The 19226-nt window shown below is 48.7% G+C and overlaps 2 protein-coding genes across 8 annotated transcripts in view; one reads left to right on the plus strand and one right to left on the minus strand.

Moving 5' to 3' along the window:
* DCUN1D3 (defective in cullin neddylation 1 domain containing 3) overlaps window positions 1-11525 on the minus strand; it is a 41753-nt gene extending 30228 nt beyond the window's left edge. For 2 of the 4 annotated variants that reach the window (XM_033101402.1, XM_033101401.1), the window contains exon 1: window positions 10227-11525. The gene's annotated coding sequence lies outside the window, so the exon portion shown is untranslated. Of the gene's footprint in view, window positions 1-1972; window positions 2152-10226 lie in introns of those variants that run through there. The other 2 variants (XM_033101398.1, XM_033101397.1) reach the window with 2 other exon arrangements.
* LYRM1 (LYR motif containing 1) lies at window positions 1627-18776 on the plus strand. Of its 4 annotated transcripts, none has more exons than XM_033101405.1 (4): window positions 1627-1771; window positions 13047-13205; window positions 17063-17155; window positions 18232-18776. In XM_033101405.1, exons 2-4 carry the CDS (start codon window positions 13047-13049, stop codon window positions 18346-18348), a joined length of 369 nt encoding a protein of 122 aa, XP_032957296.1. In that variant the 5' UTR covers window positions 1627-1771; the 3' UTR covers window positions 18349-18776. The 4 variants fall into 4 exon arrangements, with proteins under 4 accessions (XP_032957296.1, XP_032957297.1, XP_032957295.1 ...); XM_033101406.1 differs by lacking the exon at window positions 1627-1771 and adding an exon at window positions 2285-2306; XM_033101404.1 differs by lacking the exon at window positions 1627-1771 and adding an exon at window positions 2404-2674.
* The last annotated feature ends 450 nt before the right edge of the window (window positions 18777-19226 follow it).

Below are 19226 nucleotides of genomic sequence, written 5' to 3' on the forward strand. Positions count from 1 at the left end.
ATTTAAAGTGCAGCTTCGTGTCACCTCCTCAGAAAGCTGTTCCCTGACTTCATCCCGATCACGGTCTATCACACCCCTCTTAGTTTCTTTGGCACTCACCCAAATCTGATTTATTTGCTTATTTATTACCTGTCCTCACCCCCCATTCCGATGTCAGCTCCCTGAGAGAGTGGACCGGATGCTTCTGTTCCCCTCGCTAAGCCCAATGCCTGAAACACTGGCTAGCCCTTAGTAGCCGGTCAACCAATGCTTGTTGAATGAATGATACCAGACCTCTTCCTCAGCTGTTCCAAATCAATTAAGGTGAGCACAGCAGTCCCTTTTTTCTTTCGTTGCATTTCTGTGAAACACCTGAACGTGCTGGTACTTGTACAATCAAAGCATTAAATATTCTGTTTTATCAGGCCCAAAAGCCCCGATGAGGACGCTGGGACCAGTTGTGATCATTCTTCCGGCTCTAGGCATATAAACTGAGCTACAGAGGGCCAGGATTTACGCAGTTTCTAATCAAAGGAGCTCCACAATTGAGACATTCTCTCTTAAAGTTCTTCAGAAAACACAGTTCTAGATTCAACAGAGGATTTCCAAAGAAAACATCAACACCAAATTAGGAATCATTACACTTCACTGTGAAATCCCAGTGACAGGCTGAAGGAACACGCTACCTGGTGATTTTTTTTTTTTTTACACCAACAGAACATCAACAAAGAGACCTTCTTTCCAATCACTCTTTGCTTTCTCCAAATACTTTTTTCACATCTGTTATTGGGTTGTATTCATCTTCAAAACAAAACTAAACAGATCACATTTCCTCCATGAGGACCACCTATACACAAAGAACCAGCGAAATTAGGTGGAAGTTAGCACAAGCCGAATGTGTCACTGAAGACTCGTGTGTCAGACACACCAACGGGAGAAAAAGAGCTATTGTCCAACAGCAGAAACCAAACAGTAATACGGGGTTTTCTGTTCTCTGAAGCGCATCATGAAGTGTGGGTGGAGAGCAACACAGAAATCCAGAATTAACCTCGCATCAAATCACTTTGGAAAGAGTTGACAACATGCAAATTCCTCACCCAGAAAGTATTTAGAACAAGAGCGCTTGATTCCTGGGCTATGATGCCATTTAGGAATCCTTGCGAGGGCTCTGGAATTCCAGTATTCACAGGAGAAAATGCTCCCCTGAATCGGGAGGTGCTCCCAATGTGACACAGCCTGTAGCTGAAGTAATTACAACGCTTGCAGTTAAGATCTGGGATGGAGGCTGAGCACCACATTGGAAAGAGGTAACCAAGGTACCAAGTGCCATAAAGAAGAAACACACACACACACACAGCACCTCGATTACCACCTACCACAGAGAATTCAAGTGGAAACGGGGGGTGTGTGCAGGGGAGGATGAGGGGTGCAGGGGAATGGAAAAAAACAATACATTTGTCACCCCGTCCCACTTCCTAGACAGGATGCAGGCAAAGCCTCCAGCCCCATTACCTCGGCACAGATGGTTATCGTCTCTAGCAAAGGTGCACGGAAAGGCCTTCAGGTCTGAGCCCCTTAATTCCAGGGCTGTTAATGATTAAAGAGAAGGATGGGGGTGGGGAGGGAGATGAGGGCGGAGGGAGCCGGAGATTCACCCCACACCTCCCGCCGGGGCTCCCACCGCACAGCGCTTACCCGGCCCCAGGACCAGAGTCTGCAGCCCCTCCAGAGCAGCTCCGGCCCCCAGGCCCCGGGTTGAGGGGTGCTGGCGGTGGGGAGGCAGGGACAGTAGGTAAGTTTTCGGAGCCCTGCGGCTGACACGCCACAGGCTCCCCTCACAGCCTCTTCTTCCACAGGGACCAGTCCAGACAAGGCGCTGATTTCCACTCCTCCCCTCCCACCCCCCCTTTCTCGAAGGTACCCAACCCCCGCCCCTTCAGCTTTCAATGCTCCCCCCTTTTCCTCGAACACCCCCCTCCCCCCCCAAACTCACAGCTGCTCCAGAGGTTCCTCCAGTCAAACCCTTTCTGGAAACGACGGCGGCCCGGCGGGTCCAAACCACCTACCATCCCCGCTCGCGTTTCCAAGCTCCCTACCCCCGCCGCCGCCGCCGCCGCCGCTTCTTCCACCACTGCCGCCGCCTCCTCTTCATCTACGGCCCACCGGCGGCGGCCGCCCCGAGGCCCCGCCCCCTCCATCGCCTCCTGCATCATCACTTCCGGTAACCCCGCAGGCCGCCGGCTCCAGGAGGGAGAATAGGGAAGGGGCGGGGGAGGGGGAGGGGATTGCGTCACGACGTACGCAGAGACGCCCGAAGCCGTCGCCAAGTAAGGGCAAAGACCAAGCCACGGGGAGGGTGGACTAGGAGGGCCTGGGCTGGACCATTGGGGGCTGAAAGGGGGGGAAGGAGCGCGAAAGGGGCAAGGAGAAGTAGGGAGAGGATGAAGTTGGCTGTCCCGTCGGGTGTACGGCGGAGGGGGGGCTGGCGTGTGAAGTTGAGTTGCGGCTCGAGACTACCCCCGACGTGGGGCAATGCTCCCACCGAGGTCCTCCCAGTGGTTGAGTCCGGCCTGGCCTACCGGACCTGCTCGAGCTCCGTCCGCCGCGGCTCCGCTCGGCTCCCAGCGCCGCCTCCTGCCGACCCGCCCGCGGCGGCGGCGCTTCTGTGGGTGGGGGAAGGCAGGACTGACGCAGAGTGAGTGGAAGCGACGGAGACGCGGCCTCCTGGCGCGGGAGCCTGGGGGAAGGGGCTGGCTCCGCAGGGGCAGGGATGGGGTGGAGGTGGAGGGGTGCGACGTTGCTAGGAGACGCGTTTGTGTGACCCCAGCCTCGCGACGGCGGCTGGGTGTCAGCGCCCCTGGCCTCGGGACCGGGGCCAGGGATGCAGCCCGAGGGCCGGGCAGGGGAGACCTGGTTTGGGGACGCTGAGGGACCGGTTTGGAGCCCATCTGAAACTATTCTGAATCCTTTGGATCCCCGAATCTAAGTGGAAGATGAGTGGGGCAGTTCCAGGGCGTGAGCTTCTGGCTGGGGAAGGCTGACCCAAAAGAGGCCCCCCATACAGGACACGGAGACTTTCTAGGATGTGAGAACCAGCTTCTTAATTCCCTGGGTCCACAAAAGGAGGCTTTGTAGTCGAGTCCCGGAGAAAGTTAAAAAAGTAAATCAATAAGGAAGATACCAGCAAGGGAAAAATGCCCCCCGAAGACAATACTACCCGGGGAAGTGGTGGAAGATGGAGGGAGCGCCCCTCTAAAGGGGGTAAGGCTGTACAGAGGAGGCCAGATTTTGCGGAGATCCGAGAAGAGGGGGAAGCCAGGGAATGAACTTTCGAGGGGGGAAAAGCGCCGGCGGGAAGGGTTGTGAGGAAGAAAAGGCGAGAAGGCCAGGTGGCTGGAACAGAAAGAACAAGGGTCAGAGTCGGGATGAAGTGGCAGGCGTGCTCCAGCAGAGCAGAGCCTTTGAGCCCAAGGTAAGGGTTTGCTGTTAGGTTATCCGAGGGTTTTAAGAAGAGTGACGTGATCTGACATTTTAAAGAAAATGGCACGTGGTTGCTGGATAGAGAAGGGTAGAAGGTGTTAGACCTGTTAGGAGGCTGCTGCAGTCGCCAAGGGAGAAGTGAAGGTAGTGTTCCAGTCGCAGTGGAAATGGAGCTTTGGAAGTAGAGCTTGCAGGACTCGCTGCCGAATTGGATGTGAAGTTATGGGGGGAGGAGAGAGGAACCAAGGGTGACTCCTAAGGGAAAACAGTTTGGAAAGAAATACCGGTTAAATTCTCTTTTGAACATCCAGGGTTTGATAAGTCTATTCACCATCTCGGTGAAGATGTGGAGACGTTAGACATGCAAGTCAGGGGGAAAGTCATAGAGATAATAAAGTAGGGGTTTATTTCTAGATCACCTAGGCCCCTACACTCCTGGGGGCCTTTTGCATTTAGAGATTTAGAAGAGAAGAAGCTGCAAAGGAAACTGGACGCAGACAAGACCTCAAAGATACAAAGAGGTCCCAGAGTATTCTGGAATAATGAGACCCCCTGTCACTCACTGCCCACTCATCCTGTCCCATCCCGCGGTGCTTCTGGACTTGTGCTTTGTGTCCCTTAGAACAAACCTGACTTCCTCGCCAATTGTTTAGATGTCTGTCTCCCCCACGCACTATGTCTCCTTCGTGTCCTGCTGGCTCCTAGTACACAGCCTTGCCCATAGGGCCCGACCTGTGATTACAGCTAGGTGGGAACACTCTCCACATGGACTCCAGCAGCTTCTAACAAAGGGGCTTTTGTCCCTGTTGCTACTGCTGCTGCCGCCACTGTCACCACAATCTAGATATGGTCAATCTGCTAGAATCAAGCAAGAGTATCAGAAGAAGAATCAGAGGCCTGGGTTTCAGTCTTGGATCTGCTACTGACCAGCAGAATGGCCTTGGATGAGGCCTGTTCTTTCAGCTGAAGAGGCTGGCCTAGATCGAGACTGCAAACGTACTGTTCGGCCCACAAAGTGATTTCAGTTCCTTTTAAAATTTACTTGCCAACCTTTAAACATTGGACATTGAAATTCAGATTTTTCAGCTTCGTTTAGAAAACGAGACAATCTGGCAACACCAACCTGAGGCTCCTACACAGCACCAGTCATCTGGAGCCCAGGAGCTGCTTCCCCCTTTGCGTGGGGCTCAGAGCTCCTTGGCCAAAGGTCCTCTACCGGCCTGAGCCCTGCCGTCCTGTCCAGATGGAGCCACTAGCACCAAGTAGCTCTGGAAATTGAAGTAAAAGAAAACAGAAGAAGCAGTTCCTCAGCTACACGAACCGTGTTTCAGGGGCCCAGTGGCTACCTGTGGCCAGTGCAGGTACGGAATCAGTCCATCGTTAAAGATGGAACTGGAAGGTACCCTGGGTGCTGATCATTCCACACGCATAAAAATGGACAGTCACTGGCTCCTGCTGTCAGGAACTTTGTGGAGTAAGCATCTCGCTGTCCAGAAGGTGGGGACCCATGCTCACAGTGAGGTTAGTTATTAGACGGTTGGATCATGGGGGAGGTGCTACAAATGCCAGCTGTATGGAACCAAAGTCCTTTTCTCCTGTTTCCTAACCCGGTTCCTCAGGAAATTATCACAAAAGAGGGATTTAAAAGTTAATTGAAATGGCAGTGTTTTGTGTTCTCAACCTCCCTAGTTCCTAGGAAGGGCTGAAATCCTGGGCAGTTGTGAATGGATGGCTGGGCTTGATCTTGAGCATGGACCTGGTTTTCATCTCTATCCAACACACACACACACACACACACACACACACACTTCTACCACCTCCTCCTACTTGTGGTAACCGCTTCTCTCTGCCTCTGACTGATCCCTTACCCTGCCTTTGTCTCAAAACACTCAGATAGGAAAACAGATCCTTCCATTTCTTTTGACGCAAGGGACGAAACTGGTTTCCAGTTAGAATTTCTACCCCTGAGGGGAAAATAGCTGCATATCTCTTGGTTACAATAGCCTGATTGGAGTTCCTCTTACAAGTACAATCTGGTGTGTGCTTCTGTGCTGGTGTGTTTAGAGTGCGTGTACCTTAATCTCCTAAGATCTTTGGGGGATAGTTAGAAATCATCCAGACATCAATATTTTTGGTTTTCCCCTGTGTCCTGAAGATTTCCCATATTACATGGCCTAACCTAGTTCCTTTTTCTTTAGGTAAAATAAAAATACGCTCTGCCTTCACCTCCCTGCCCCATATCTCTGACACACCATACTGTCACTTTCTGTGTAAAAAGCTGCTGTTTCAGAGAATAGCTGTGGTATGATTAGGTAGCCACACAAGCATGTCCTGAGATTTGCAAAACAATGTGTGGCATTACACTTCCCTTTTTGGATTCTAGTAACCAAAAACTGAATCCAGGACAGAAAAGAAGCCCATGGTGCCTGTGTGTGTGTGTGTGTGTGTGTGTGTGTGTGGATGGACGGCAGGCAGGGAGGACAGATGTGTGGGGCACTGTTTAGCCTGAAAGTTCCTAGATTTGAGTAAGGATGATATCCTGTCGGGTATGGGTGTCCTCCAGAAAGTAGGGAGTATTAGAGATCAGGAGAAAAGTGCACCAAAGGGTGGGCGAGGAGTGAGAGACAAAGGAAGCAACATAGGAAGGGCAGCCTGGCCGTGCTTTTGGTGTTGGCACCGGCATTATATTTCCAGTAAGAAGTGGACTCTGTGGCCTGAAGATAAGCAGTGCCTGCAATAGGCTTATTTACTCATACTGAAGAACAATAGCCCGTTACTGTACAGGGATTATTAATAATCGGAGGGAAACAGCGCCAGGAAAATCCATTACTCCCGCAAAGCAATCCATTTGCCAACAGGCTACCCATTTCTCTCCCTGCTCTGCAGACAAAGCTTAGCACCGATGAAAGAGGCCTCCTTCATTGCCTGCTATTCAGGTAACATCGGCCTTGGTGAGCTCCCAATGCTAAGGGATTTCCATGGATTATCTCCTGAATGAGCCGTACAACAACTGTTTGAAGAAGGTTCTCGTGCTACCCCATTTTACATTGTAAGAAACTGAGGCTCAGGAAGACATGCCCCATATGACGAAGTCAGGATTGAAACCCAGGTTGGAGTACCGCAGAGCCTGGGACTTCACTGTTTGTATTATGTCTCCTGTTCCTCACATATGTGGAAAGACTGAAGTCTAAAACCAAGACAGTCATTCTCTACTCCGCTATCTGGGGCCAGAAAATCTGTTTGCTCTGGCATTCTAAGAGCATTTCAGTTTCCTCGAGATTTTCCAAATGACCAAACTTTAAATGATAATTTTCTGGGTTAGTTTTGACCTGGGATCCTTTGGCTGCAATGAACCTTATTCCCCGTAAAGGACTGCTTTTCAAGGAAGAAAGTATCAGGACCCCATTTTCCTATATGTTTGGTTCTAAGCTTCACAGAAACAGTAAATCATTCCAGTCCAGTGGACGAACCTTAAGAGAGCTGAAGAGTGAGGGTGACTTTCTAGCGCCATATCTTACACTGGCCTAGATGGACGTGATAAGGCCTCCTCCCCGTGTAACACTGAGTCTTCAGTTCGTCCTGACACCCAGCACCCCTCTCAGAAACATTATTGTGATGCTAAACGCAGAAGGGACATCTGGCATGCTTTGACTGTTGCCACCTGCATTATAGTTTTATATTTTTAAATGCTCCAGGGTCTTCCGTTGGAAAACCCGGTCGAAATACCACAGTGTATATCTCAGGAGGAGAGTGGACATTAGTGGTGACTTCTGTGTGTAAATGTATTCTAACAAAACTATTTCAAGCTCGAACTATGTGCCAGGCCTAGGAGGGTAATACAGTCCCAACCCTCTTCCCTCTCCCCCGACAAAACACATAGAGAGGAAGAAGGTGAATTGCTACCTGGGATGAATGTTGTGATACGAGTCGGGTAGAGGTGCCAGAGGTGTCATAGCAGGGACGCTGACCCAGTCTCAGTGAAGAAGGCACCCGTGAAAAGTGATGGTGGCCAAAGGGTGAGAATCGGGACCTTCATGTGGCAAAAGAAAGGGTCCCAGGTCTAAGGAGATAGGGCCACAGGACATGGGACAGGTCATCACTGGGGCAGAGTGAACACCTAAGAGCAACTGCCTTTGGGGGAGTTTTACAATCTCCACCTTCTCCCCACACCTCAAAATAATAAAATACTCCGGGAAAGAAATTCCCGACTAGGTGACATTGAGGAAAAAATTCCACCAGGGGCAGGTCTCGAAAGAATGGAAAGAGCTCTTTCCTTCCCCTGGGGCTTAGCCGGCAGAGATCCATCCCTCTTGCCTTTTCTGCCACTTTTTCTTCAGTAGAAGGCAAAGCCTCCTGAGAATCCAATGTTTGGAATTTTGACATTCCTGAGACCAGAGTCAGACTTCTATAAATTTCATCGGGGTAAAGGGAATTTTCATCTCTGCTTTAAACTCCCAAGTGTTCATACTGGGATGGTCTTTCCAACGGTGGGGAAGAGGGTGAAGTAGGTGAAGCCCCTAATTAGAGCAAATCTCCCCAAAGGCCCGACACGCCCAGGGCGTGGATATGCTGGGCCTGCGGAGAGTGTGCAGACGGCCCTGTACTTCCACCTCTCTCAACAGCGATTGGGACGGGGAGTGGCTTGTGCTGTGTTTTTTTTCTCTCTCTCTTTTAGGAGAGTCATCACTGCCCATTACAAAGTCCCCATAACTGACTCCAAAATGAAAACGAGGAAAAGCTTATGGTCAGGGAAATAATCATCCAGCGATTTTGGCTCCTAACCCCAACTCTCCTGGTCAGGTGGCATCAGGCAAGACGCTTCACCATCTGCAAAACTGGCAGAATCCTAAGGACTTAGGCTATAGTTTGAAATGAAGCACATTTTAAAAGATTTAAGTCGGACCATGATATTCCAACTTGCTCAAAACCCACCAGTGTCTTTCTCTGGCTCTTAGACTGCAAACCAGACTCCCTTCCAGGGCCCACCTTCCCAACCTGTGCTCAGTTCTGCCCACCTGGGGCCTAACCTCCTCATAAGCTCTCACTACAAGGAGGTTGGCTCCCACCTCACAGCCTTTGTTCCTGCTGACCCCTCTTCCGATACCACCTCACCGACCTCTTAACTCTCCTTTCTAGCATTCAGCACTGGCTCGAATGTCACTGACTACCCACAATCAAATAACCGCTCCCTCTGCTCATATATACTGACTGGTTCATTCCGAGAGCACATATATCTACCAGAAATTGTTCTTCTTGTGTGTCGTCTGCCTCTGCCACGAGCATATAAACTTTAGGAGGCAGGGACCATGGCTGCTTGGTTATCACTTTCCCCAGAACTGCCTGTGCCCAGCCTCTGGGGTGAACTGACTAAATAAATGCTGACTGCATGAATGGATGGATGGATGGATAGGTGTTTGGGAGGGAAGTGTCCATGTAAGAAACGTCCAAACCTGTAGAAATTTTATGTAAGACATTGAGGGTAATTTCTGGGGAGCAAGATAAATGGAGAGGGACAGTTTTGCAGTTTTCTTTCATGCATTTGGAATTAAGGAGGGAACAAAGGAAGATGACGGAGGTGGGAGAAACCGAGGCAGGGATTGGGAGAAAGCAAGGCGGGGACTGGGAGAAAGCAAGGCAGGGACTGGGAGAAAGCAAGGCGGGGACTGGGAGAAAGCAAGGCGGGGACTGGGAGAAAGCAAGGCGGGGACTGGACTACAGGGTAGTTAACAAGATCAGGTGCTCTCTTGAGGGTGGTCCCACTTATGTCAAAGGTGTGTTGCACAAAACGAGATGCACAGAAACAATGGACAGGGCTGCTTACGGCAAAGATAAGCCTCTCACTAAAGAAGTTACAGGCCTGGGGGGTGACTCCCCACCCTGACCTGCCCGGCTGGGAGTTGATGCTCGGGTCTCCCTGGGAGGTTACTGGCCACGGGACCCCTTTTTGGTCCCAGCTGGAGTCTGGCCTGCAGGCTGGCAGCCCTGTAATGAGGCCTGCTGTCCCTTCTGTGATGTCAGCTCCCTTTGGAGTGTTGGGGACAGGTTGCTGTGGGGAGGGAAGGGCAGAGCAGCCCCCCAAATGCACAGCCTCCTTTGAAGGGGCTGCTGGTGTGCAATGAATGATGGAAGGAGGGCAACAGCGGCACTCGTTGAGCACCAGTGCCAAGAAGTCAGCAGTAAATAAGGTGCGTGTGGTTCCTGTCCACAAGGTGCGAGGCTCGGGGAAGACGGACACTAACAACCCATTACTTGCGTGGTCAAGTGCTACAAGAAATACAAGGGCCGCGGAAGGGCTCAACTGAGAGACCTGACTTGATGCACGTGGTGAGGGCAGCAGGGAGCGGGAAAGGCTTTTCTGAGACCTCCATGTTTTCATTGGTAACTGAAGGCTGCAAGGGAGCCAAGAGAGCCTTCTAGAAAGAGGGAACAGATGGGATGTACCCCTACGGTAAGAGAACATGATTCCTTCTCTCTGAGACCTGAAGGATTCCAATAAGAAAAGAACAAAAGCATCTTTTTCCTGGCTTTGCGCAGAGTTGGGAAGAAGTGTGGTTGGCTAGGCCTGTTAGTAGTACATCATGGGAACAGAGCTTCAGACCCCCTCCCCCTGGAAATCTTCAGGATTTAGGTTTTCTGGGTCACCTGATGTTGGAGAGGGAGACATCACTTATCTCCCTTTCAGGATTACTTCTCCAAACATGTAAACGTTAATTAAAGTGTTTTGAAAATAGGCCTATTAAGTACCAATTGTTAGTTCTGCTTGTTACCTTGAGTGCCCTAATTACAGGGCTTGTGTATCCGATTATGGTATATGATCAGCTACAATCTGAAGCGGAGGTTCTAAGAGTAGAAGGAAACCAATTAAAGTCCGACTTTGCAGAAGGTTGCTGCTGTTTTCACAGGCCAGACCTCCTTCACTCCTCACCAGTGCCATGCAGTCCGGGCAGTTTCGTCTGTTAATGACAGAGAAGTGAGGCAATCGTTAATACAAGTTAGTTACAGACTCCCTGCCCCTCACAGGAACTGACTCACGTATTTTCAGATGAAACCATGGAATTCTAGAGAGAGCCAGAAACTCAGAAACCTGTTTCCTTACCAGGAAAATGTCATCATCTCATGTGGGTTTTTATTAACGATGAACCACAAAACATGCGGTTGTCTTGGTTTTTATGAATTCCTTTTAAGCATTTTCTCTGAAGCATCCTGGCCATCAGAATTGGTGTTGGAGGTTAAGCTTAGTCCTGTCGACTTTTGAACTGGGGGAACTAGTGCTTTCAAGCTTATCATCAAATGGTTAAGCCTTGGTTCATTCCTTATTGCTCAAGAAAAGTCACCAGGGTCAGGAGAAGTAGGAGGGACAGTCATATTCGAAAGAGGAATTCTCTGTCAGGCAGTTTCCTTGCAGCAACTTAGAATTTCTATTAGGTCAGTGCAAAAGTAATTGCGGTTCGTGCAATTATTTTTAATCTTTTAAACCGCAATTACTTTTGCACCAACCTAACAGATAAACACACCTCCTTACAGCTCCCATCTGTATTCTTTAGCTGCTCGAATTCTCAGGAACTCAGGACAAAATCTCCTGAAGCGTACAGTCTCCATGTGTTGGCCCTCCCGCTCGGGTTGGAAATGGGTCGCGCTCCCAAAGGGCAGTGAGCACCTACCTCCAGATCCTGAGGAGCCTGTTTGAGGAAAACCCAGGATTCCCGGGGAGGGTCCCCATGCCTGGCCCGGCCCTGCTGCTCACTCACTGCATGTGCCCGGGTCCTCCCGGCCTGCCCATCTGTTAAAGGCAGTACAGGATTCGTTCTCCTAAATCTGACCAATCAGAATCCTCCCGTAGTGGGGCTTTTTCACTTTCCGGGATTTCTTGTAGAAGTAAGTAGTAAAGAAACAGGCTAACGTTGTTGCGTAAGTAAAAGAAAAGGGAAACCCCTAATGTCCATCAGCAGAAGAATACATGAGATACCTTCAGACAGTGTGGGCTGAATTGCAGTAGTGAGAACCCATGAACTGGAGCTGTGTGTAACCACATGGATGAACCTTACCGTGTTTCCCCGAAAATAAGACCTAGCCAGACCATCAGCTCTAATGCATCTTTTGGAGCAAAAATTAATATAATCTGCCCTGGTCCGGGAGGACCCGGTATTTATATTATATTATATTATATTATATTATATTATATTATACCTGGTCTTATATTAAAATAAGACCCGGTCTTATATTAATTTTTGTTTCAAAAGACGCCTTAGAGCTGATAGTCCAGCTAGGTCTTATTTTTGGGGAAACAGTACAAATATGGGCAAAAAGAAGTTGCAGAAAGGCAATACCTTTTATAAAGTTCTTTTAAAGTTGCTAAGCAATACTATATAATGTGAAATGTAAAGACGTGTGAGAAAGATATATTCAGGATAGCAGTTCCTTCTAGGAGAGAGGAAGAGGAATTCGATTTGGAAAAGGTACAGTGGGGGTTTCAACTGTATATATAATTTATTCCCTAAGGTCCATTGTGAATGTATGGCTGTTAATTATTCTCTATATCTTTTTGTGTATCTGAGGTATTTCATAATGAAAATAAAAATAACAGGAATTTAATTTATAAAAATACAGTTAGCTTTATGGAACATACTTCGGTCAGGAACTTGGCCAAGTCCTCTGAAATGAAAGCTGATGTTTCAGCGTGCAAACCCAGAGGGGCCACAGATCTTCAGCCATCACAAAGACTTCCAGTTATACTTACTACACAGTTCTCATGTGCACAAGGCAGTGAACTGACAGTTTTGCAAAATATTTTCAACGAGGCTATGCTGAACTAAGAGGCTGCAACCTGACGCCCTCTGGGAGGACCTTAGCCTGCAGACACATTTTCTTTGGGCTTCATCGTACTCACATTTTCAAAAATGAATTTGTGTCTTTTTTGAGATTTTATATTTTAAAAATCTGGACTGCCACCTATTGTGAAGCTATCATGAAATCTGGCACCCTTAGGCCCTCACTTCTACATGGCAGCGGCTGGCGGGGGCTGAGTAGCGACTGTCCCCTTTTAAGGGGGCATGTCCTCTCCAGTTGGCCAGTGTCCCCACCCAGTCAAATTCCCTCATTTTGTTACCTGCCAGACCCTGGAGGAACGTGAGTTTGCAACCTGCATTAATTTCAAGTTCTCACTTAACTAGAAAATTCAGTTATTCAACACATGCCTTTTCCTAGACACTCAGGTTAGGGATATAATTTTACCAGAATACACACGAAAAGCATCCTTCCTAAGAATTTACCGGTTCAAAGAACAGTACATGTGTGCTTTGGTTTTGTTTTGCCATGTTTGTAAAAGTGGCCATCATGGCAAACAGTACAGTGGAGCAGCTCAACCGTGAGGTGATACACGAGGCCGCCAAGGGATAGCTGGTATTCGTACACGGCCATGCGGCAATGCTGCCAAACGGATTTGCTGAGAAGGCAGTTATCTGTGCCTTCTAATTAAAGAGCTTGATTTAAAAAAAAAAAAAAAAAAAAAAGGTGCATCTGGCTAGCTGCCTATTGTCACGGTGAATTTTTATGCACATTTTCCCTCTTCTATTTTGGTGGGTCTGAAGATGACAACAGCAACGCGACAGGAAGTTCTTGGCCTCTACCGCCGAATTTTCAGGCTTGCGAGGAAATGGCAGGCGTCGTCAGGACAGATGGAAGACACCATTAAAGAAAAAGAGTACATATTAAATGAAGCCAGAACACTGTTCCAGAAAAACAAAAATGTAAGTAGGCCTCAGCTGGAGAGCGAGAGGAGAGCAGTGTCTTGCATTTGTTCATTTCTTGTCTGTCCCAAATGGAGAGGACGGAGCAGCGTGAGTCACAGTGGCAGAGTCTGGGCAGGAAGGGAAGGAGCCGGAGGCCCAGCTGATGGGAAGCAGAGCCCGGCCCAGGGCTCTCTCTTCACTCATTTCAGGTCTTGGTCCAGCCAGCAAGTGGCTGTGTCCCCAGGAGACCCCACGAGCCAGGTGACAGGAGTGAGGCCAGTGAGAGTTGCCAGGGGAGGCGCAGTTCGTCACATGATGTGCTGTCGCCGGACACTGCCACAGGAGGTGCGCAGGTCAATTTTGGTTTTCAATTTATAAACTATTCAAAGCCTCCAAGTCCAAACCCATTCAGAGGGAAGAGATTAGGATGAAGACACAGGCCTGCCTCATACTTAGCTGTGAACTGCAGCCTCTTTGGCTAGCACAGTGCGTCTGCCCTTTGGGACCAGAGAATTGGGTAAACTAGTGCTCCCATGAACTGGTTTAATGGAACTGCACACCCAGACACCAGGGAGCCAAACACCATTTCTGAGAGGCTCGGTGTGACTCATCCCGGTAAACCATCAAGCATTAGCTGTCAGCTCTTTGGAAGCCTGCCTGGCAACTCGCACGGAAAGAGGCTTTCAGCCCCTGGCTTTCCTTGCCCCCTTCTCATTGATCTCATGGATTCAATGCTGTCACTGTTCCCCTCGTGAAACTTCCTGACAATCCACTCTCTCTACTTTTTCCTCTCTGACCCGTCTCTGTCTCCTTTTTGGCCCTGTCTTCTCTCCACACCCTCCTGCCAGCTGTGGGGTCCTCTGAGGGTCAACCCTCTGCGCCGAGGCCCCAGGGGCAGACAGCCACCTTCTGGCTCCAGCTCCCAAATCGGGACACCCAGCCTTGGCTTTTCACCAGCCGTCTGAGGACCCCGTACCCCAAGACAGAGCTCGTCTTCCCACAAGAAGGCGTCCCCTTCCCAACTTGCCTATTTCTGTCACCATGCCTGCCACTGCTCTGCAATGCTCTGCTCTCATTGTTTCACTCCACAGGTATCTGAGCGCCCACCGTACGCCCAACACCTTGGGAATATAAAATGAGCAAAAGCAGCACGGTCCCTCAAAGGTATTTCAGAGTTAGATGGAAAGAAACGTAAAATTAGAGTTGGGATAAGTGCTACAAAAGACCCCCACCCTCGCAACCCGAACCCCAGCACCTCTGCCTTCTTGGGATCCCTGAAGGCTCCCCGCTGTACGAGGGCCACCCTGCTTGGGAAGCGGCTCTGACTCTCCCCCAGACAGGCCATACCTGCGTGCAGGGACCTTACACAGCCCTCGGAGGACTGGAAATAGGTCCTGCAAGTGCGGTTTCTGTTTCTATTGCATCCTTTAAAAATGTCTGTTTTGTCTATATTTATAATGACATTAGTACACTTACTGAACGTATACGTACAAATCAATATAAATACATATATGGATCTGTGGCCTGAGAAATATTTATTGAAAGGAGTAGGTGATCAAAAAGTTTGCAGACCACTGACCTATACCTACCCCTGAGGAGCTGGTCATACTTTTTCCTTGTCTGTTTCATGTATGTCGTGTGGTCTCCCCGACCCGCCTGTCAGTTCCTCAGGCTCAGACAATGTCTTATTTGATAGCGTATCCCTTGGGTCCTGCCTTGTGGTTGTCATAAATGACCGAGCATTGGATTCAATTGACCTTCTCCAGGAAGCCTCCCACGCTGCTCTGTCCTCACCTGATCCCGTCGTGAGCCCTGTCCTGAACTCCTGTGGAGCAGCCTGCAGCAGTGCCTGCGCTTGTGGATTTTATACCACTGGGCCCTTTCTGTAGCTTCATGTGTCAGTTGTTCTGCCAGGTAATAAGGCAGGGACGGTGGCCTCACAATGGCCAGCGTCCTGCTGGGGATGTCACAGGAGGACGTGCCCACCCGAGGACTGCTCACGACGCCCTGGGGTTTTCTTATGGCTCATCATTCCTTCCTTGGCCTCTGCTCGCCTTGGCTCAGTGTGCTGCGAGCCAGGAGGAGGCGTGTGTGCTGCTGATGGTACATGAGTGAGATAGTGGGGGCTACATGACCTTTAGTTGGAAGTTCTGTGCTTTGTTTACCGTGTGTTAGAAAGAAAAGAGTATCCGGCAATTTCCCAAATACTATGCTCACAAGAGAGTCCATTTAAAGAAAACGTTGAATGTTAATATAGGTGGTATGTAGATGTGGCAAAACCATGCAGGCAGCCTCTGAATGACTGGACTTGGGAGAACTGTACCCCACACTTGTTCAGGGGGACAGCTGGAGCCCCAGGAGCCCTCAGCGCCTTAAGCATAGCTTATCGGGGCTTCTTTCTCCCTGCTCCCTCATGCAGACACAAGTAGGTTCCTATAACCTCACTTGCAATAAGAGCTTGATGATCATCCAGAGGTGTCTTGTGTATCGCTCTGAATCCTCAGGGGCCAACCAGAAGGGCTGGGGACATCTGTTCCCGAGGTGGACACCAGAGCTACAGCTTCTGAGAAGCACGAAGGTCAGAAAGCTGGGCCTCTGCCCCGAGGGACGCAGCTGGGGTTCTGTGCATTGCACTTCCTGGAACTTTCCTCTGCTCCAGAGGTGCCGCCACAGGACACGAAGGCCCTGGGAGTTTCCGAGCCACGCCAGCCCAGACTTCCCTGTGGGTGTCATCTGGGGCTGATGCAATCCCAGCTCGCCTTGGAGGCCACTTGCAAACTCTCGGCAGAGCCTTGTGTTGACTCATTTTCCATCCTTGGAATAAAAGGCTCTCTGCCCTTCTCCACCTGGCTTTCTGTTCTTCAGAATGAACTTTTCATTCCTTTACTTGAAACTGGACTACCACAACTTGACTATTTTGGAATTTCAGAAGCCATGTCTTCCCCTTACTGATGAGCAAGGCGGTTGACAGTTCAAAACGAGAGGTGAATCATTGTCCAGTATCTCACCGGGGGTGTCTAGACAGCACTTGCTGAGACAGTTGGGTTACTTTAAAGTTGGATGAACTTGGTGAGGGTGTGAAGAAGCATTCTCACTGGGTTGGTGGGAATGGAATTTATAGCTGGCTCATGGGAATATAAATTGGTGCAACCTCTTAGAGGGTCATTTGAATCTAGAGGGAATATCAATGAGAATTGAAAACGCATGAACATATACCCTTTGACATTACACTTCTCTCTCTAGGAATTTATCTTTTAGGTATAGTTCATATGAGCCAAAAAAAAAATCTAGAGGGATCCATAACAGAAATGCTTATAATGGCAAAAGATTGGAAATAACCTGAGTGTCCATCAGCAGAAGACAGTTTAAATTATAATACAGCCTTATGTGGGAATTTGGTGCCGCTGTTAAAAAGAATGGGGCAGCTTTATGTGTGTAAATACAGAAGGAGCTTCAGGTTGTTGGTGGAAAAAGCAGGTTCAGAACAAAGTGAGCTACCATTTGTGTCAGGAAACAAACCTAAGTATATATGTGCTTACGTATGTACAGAAGGACAAACAAGAAACTGCTAGTAACTTAAGAAGGGGAACTGGCAGACAGGGTAAAAGAGAGACTTCTTCCTTTCTATAATATCCTTCCGTATCATTTGAATTCTTGTCTACCATGTGCTTGTATTGCCTACTATTTCAATAATACTTAAAAGTTGAACCCACAGTAAATGTTACATTACATTGCTTTTGATTCTTCACATTATGAATATGTAATTCACTGGCTGGTGAACTGAGAAAGTTTTCCGAAGACATGCACCTTTCCATACTCTGTGTAGCATCAGAAAGCAGCTCATAGCCTCTTTCCCTCTTTGCCTTTTTCCCTAGCTGACAGACGCAGACCTGATTAAGCAGTGCATAGATGAATGCACAGCCAGGATTGAAATTGGACTGCATTACCAGATTCCTTACCCAAGGCCAGTAAGTGTGACTCCAGCCAACACGTGGTGGCACTTAGGCTTGTCAGCCCAGTTGTTTTGAGGACTGTGTACCCAGCAGGCTAGTGTTTGCCAAGAAGGCTAGAGCGACTGCGGGAGGCACGTGGGCAATAAGCTGTCCCTGCGTGCCCCCCACCCAACAGAGCAAAACACGGAGGAACGCAGGGCCTTCCGACCTGTGCACAAGGGCCAGCCAGCTCCCAACGACACTGCGCGCTCGCCTTTCCCTTTTTTATGGAAAGAGTTTCATGTTCCTTATGTGAGACAGGGTTGTTGTTAATAAAAGAATACAATTAAACATTAAAGGAAGGCATAAAGTAGACGGTGAACATGTCACAACGCCACACCCTGTCGAGTGCAGTCAGGTGTCACTGTTAGGTTCGACCATAAGCAATTACCAGTGTCCTGCTCTTGACTTCCAAAGACAGCATTTTATGTCGAGTTGGCTTAACCTAACAGTGTGGTAGCCTATCCTCATGGTCTCTCTCTATCCTCACATATACACATTTCCTTCACCCGAAGTCCACGGGACCCCAGGCACACTGTCTACTGCCTACTGAATTTACTGGTCTCTGGACACCTCTGCCCCCATCTTAGTCCATGGTTGCGTCATACCCTATTACAAGAATGTGCTGCCATCTAACCAGCGCCCTTTCGGTAGGCATTTACATTGGCCTGAATTTGCCATTATGCCCAGATCATCTTACGGACACGCTCTTTCTCACCTTTACATCCTCATCTCACTGTGTCATCCGTGGCCATTTTCTCCTCCGTGCAGGCAGAATGGCAAGAGGAGCGCAAGCTCTGGAATCAGACAGATCTGAGTTCAAATCCTGGCTCCACCACTTCCTGTATAACCTTGAGCAAGTTATAAGTTCAGAGGCTCCCTTTTCTCATGTATAAATATTGACCTCATTCCCTATGAGACGATTGTAAGGATTGATGAATCAGTGATTTAGCGCTTAGCAGAGAGCATGGTAGTTAGTAAGTGCCCAGTGAGTATAAGCTGCTGCAATGATTATAACTCTTAAGATTATCATCCTTGTTCTTCTTATTTAGATTCATCTGCCTCCAATGGGCCTTACCCCACTACGTGGCCGGGGACTTCGAAGCCAGGAAAAACTGAGGAAACTTTCTAAACCAATATATCTCAAGTCTCACGATGAGGTTTCCTAATCCAGAAGAAAGGTTATTTCTCACAATGAGCCAACTAGGTCTTGAATGTAAACCAGATGACAAAACCCTTCTATCTGATTAGGGGCAAAAATTTCAGTATCTTCTTAACCCCCCCGCCCCCCCAAATATTGGTACTCACCGTATGCTGTGTGCTGCTCACAGTTTGTCAGGGTCTTGCTGCCTGTATGGACCATACAGATCTTAGAGGTCATGAACCTTCCATCCTCCCTGAAGCATCATCTGGAAACAAGACTCAGGCCTATAGGAGGAAGACTGAAGAATGACAAAGCTTTTCATGGGAAGGCCATCGCTAGACATGCCAGCTGATACAAAGAAATTACCCGGTGGCCGGGAGGCCTCAAACAGTATACACCACCCTCAGAATATTCTGAGGCTGTTTTTCAAATTATAGATTTGCTTGAAAGTGGGCTTATTTGTGTTTTGTGGTCTTTTGCCTCTTCCAGCTTCCCGATAAACTCCCCTTAAAAATGCGTCATTGGATTGATTATGGTTTTTCATGGAAATGTTACGAGACCCACCCCTGCCCCTGACATACAGAGACACAAAAGCGTGTGTCTTAGTTAAATGCGTATGTTTACTTTCTCTTATCTTAAAGCATGTTGTTACTTAGGATGCACTTAGGATTTGAAAGGTTCACTTGAAACTCATACTGCATTCCTTATGAGTATTTTACCTTAACATAATTAGAATGTACAAGGGCCAAGCTGGCTTTTCAATTATGTCGAAACAGAAATGGAACAAGGAGAGATCAAAAGACAAAGGATTTACACCCCCTCGTGTGTGTGGACTCAGGTGAGATTCCCACGGCTTATACATCAGTATCGTTCCGTCTTACTTGCAAAGAGGGTGGGCGTCAC

This window comes from Rhinolophus ferrumequinum (assembly GCF_004115265.2).
Source record: "Rhinolophus ferrumequinum isolate MPI-CBG mRhiFer1 chromosome 15 unlocalized genomic scaffold, mRhiFer1_v1.p scaffold_54_arrow_ctg1_1, whole genome shotgun sequence".
Taxonomy (NCBI): Eukaryota; Metazoa; Chordata; class Mammalia; order Chiroptera; family Rhinolophidae; genus Rhinolophus; species Rhinolophus ferrumequinum.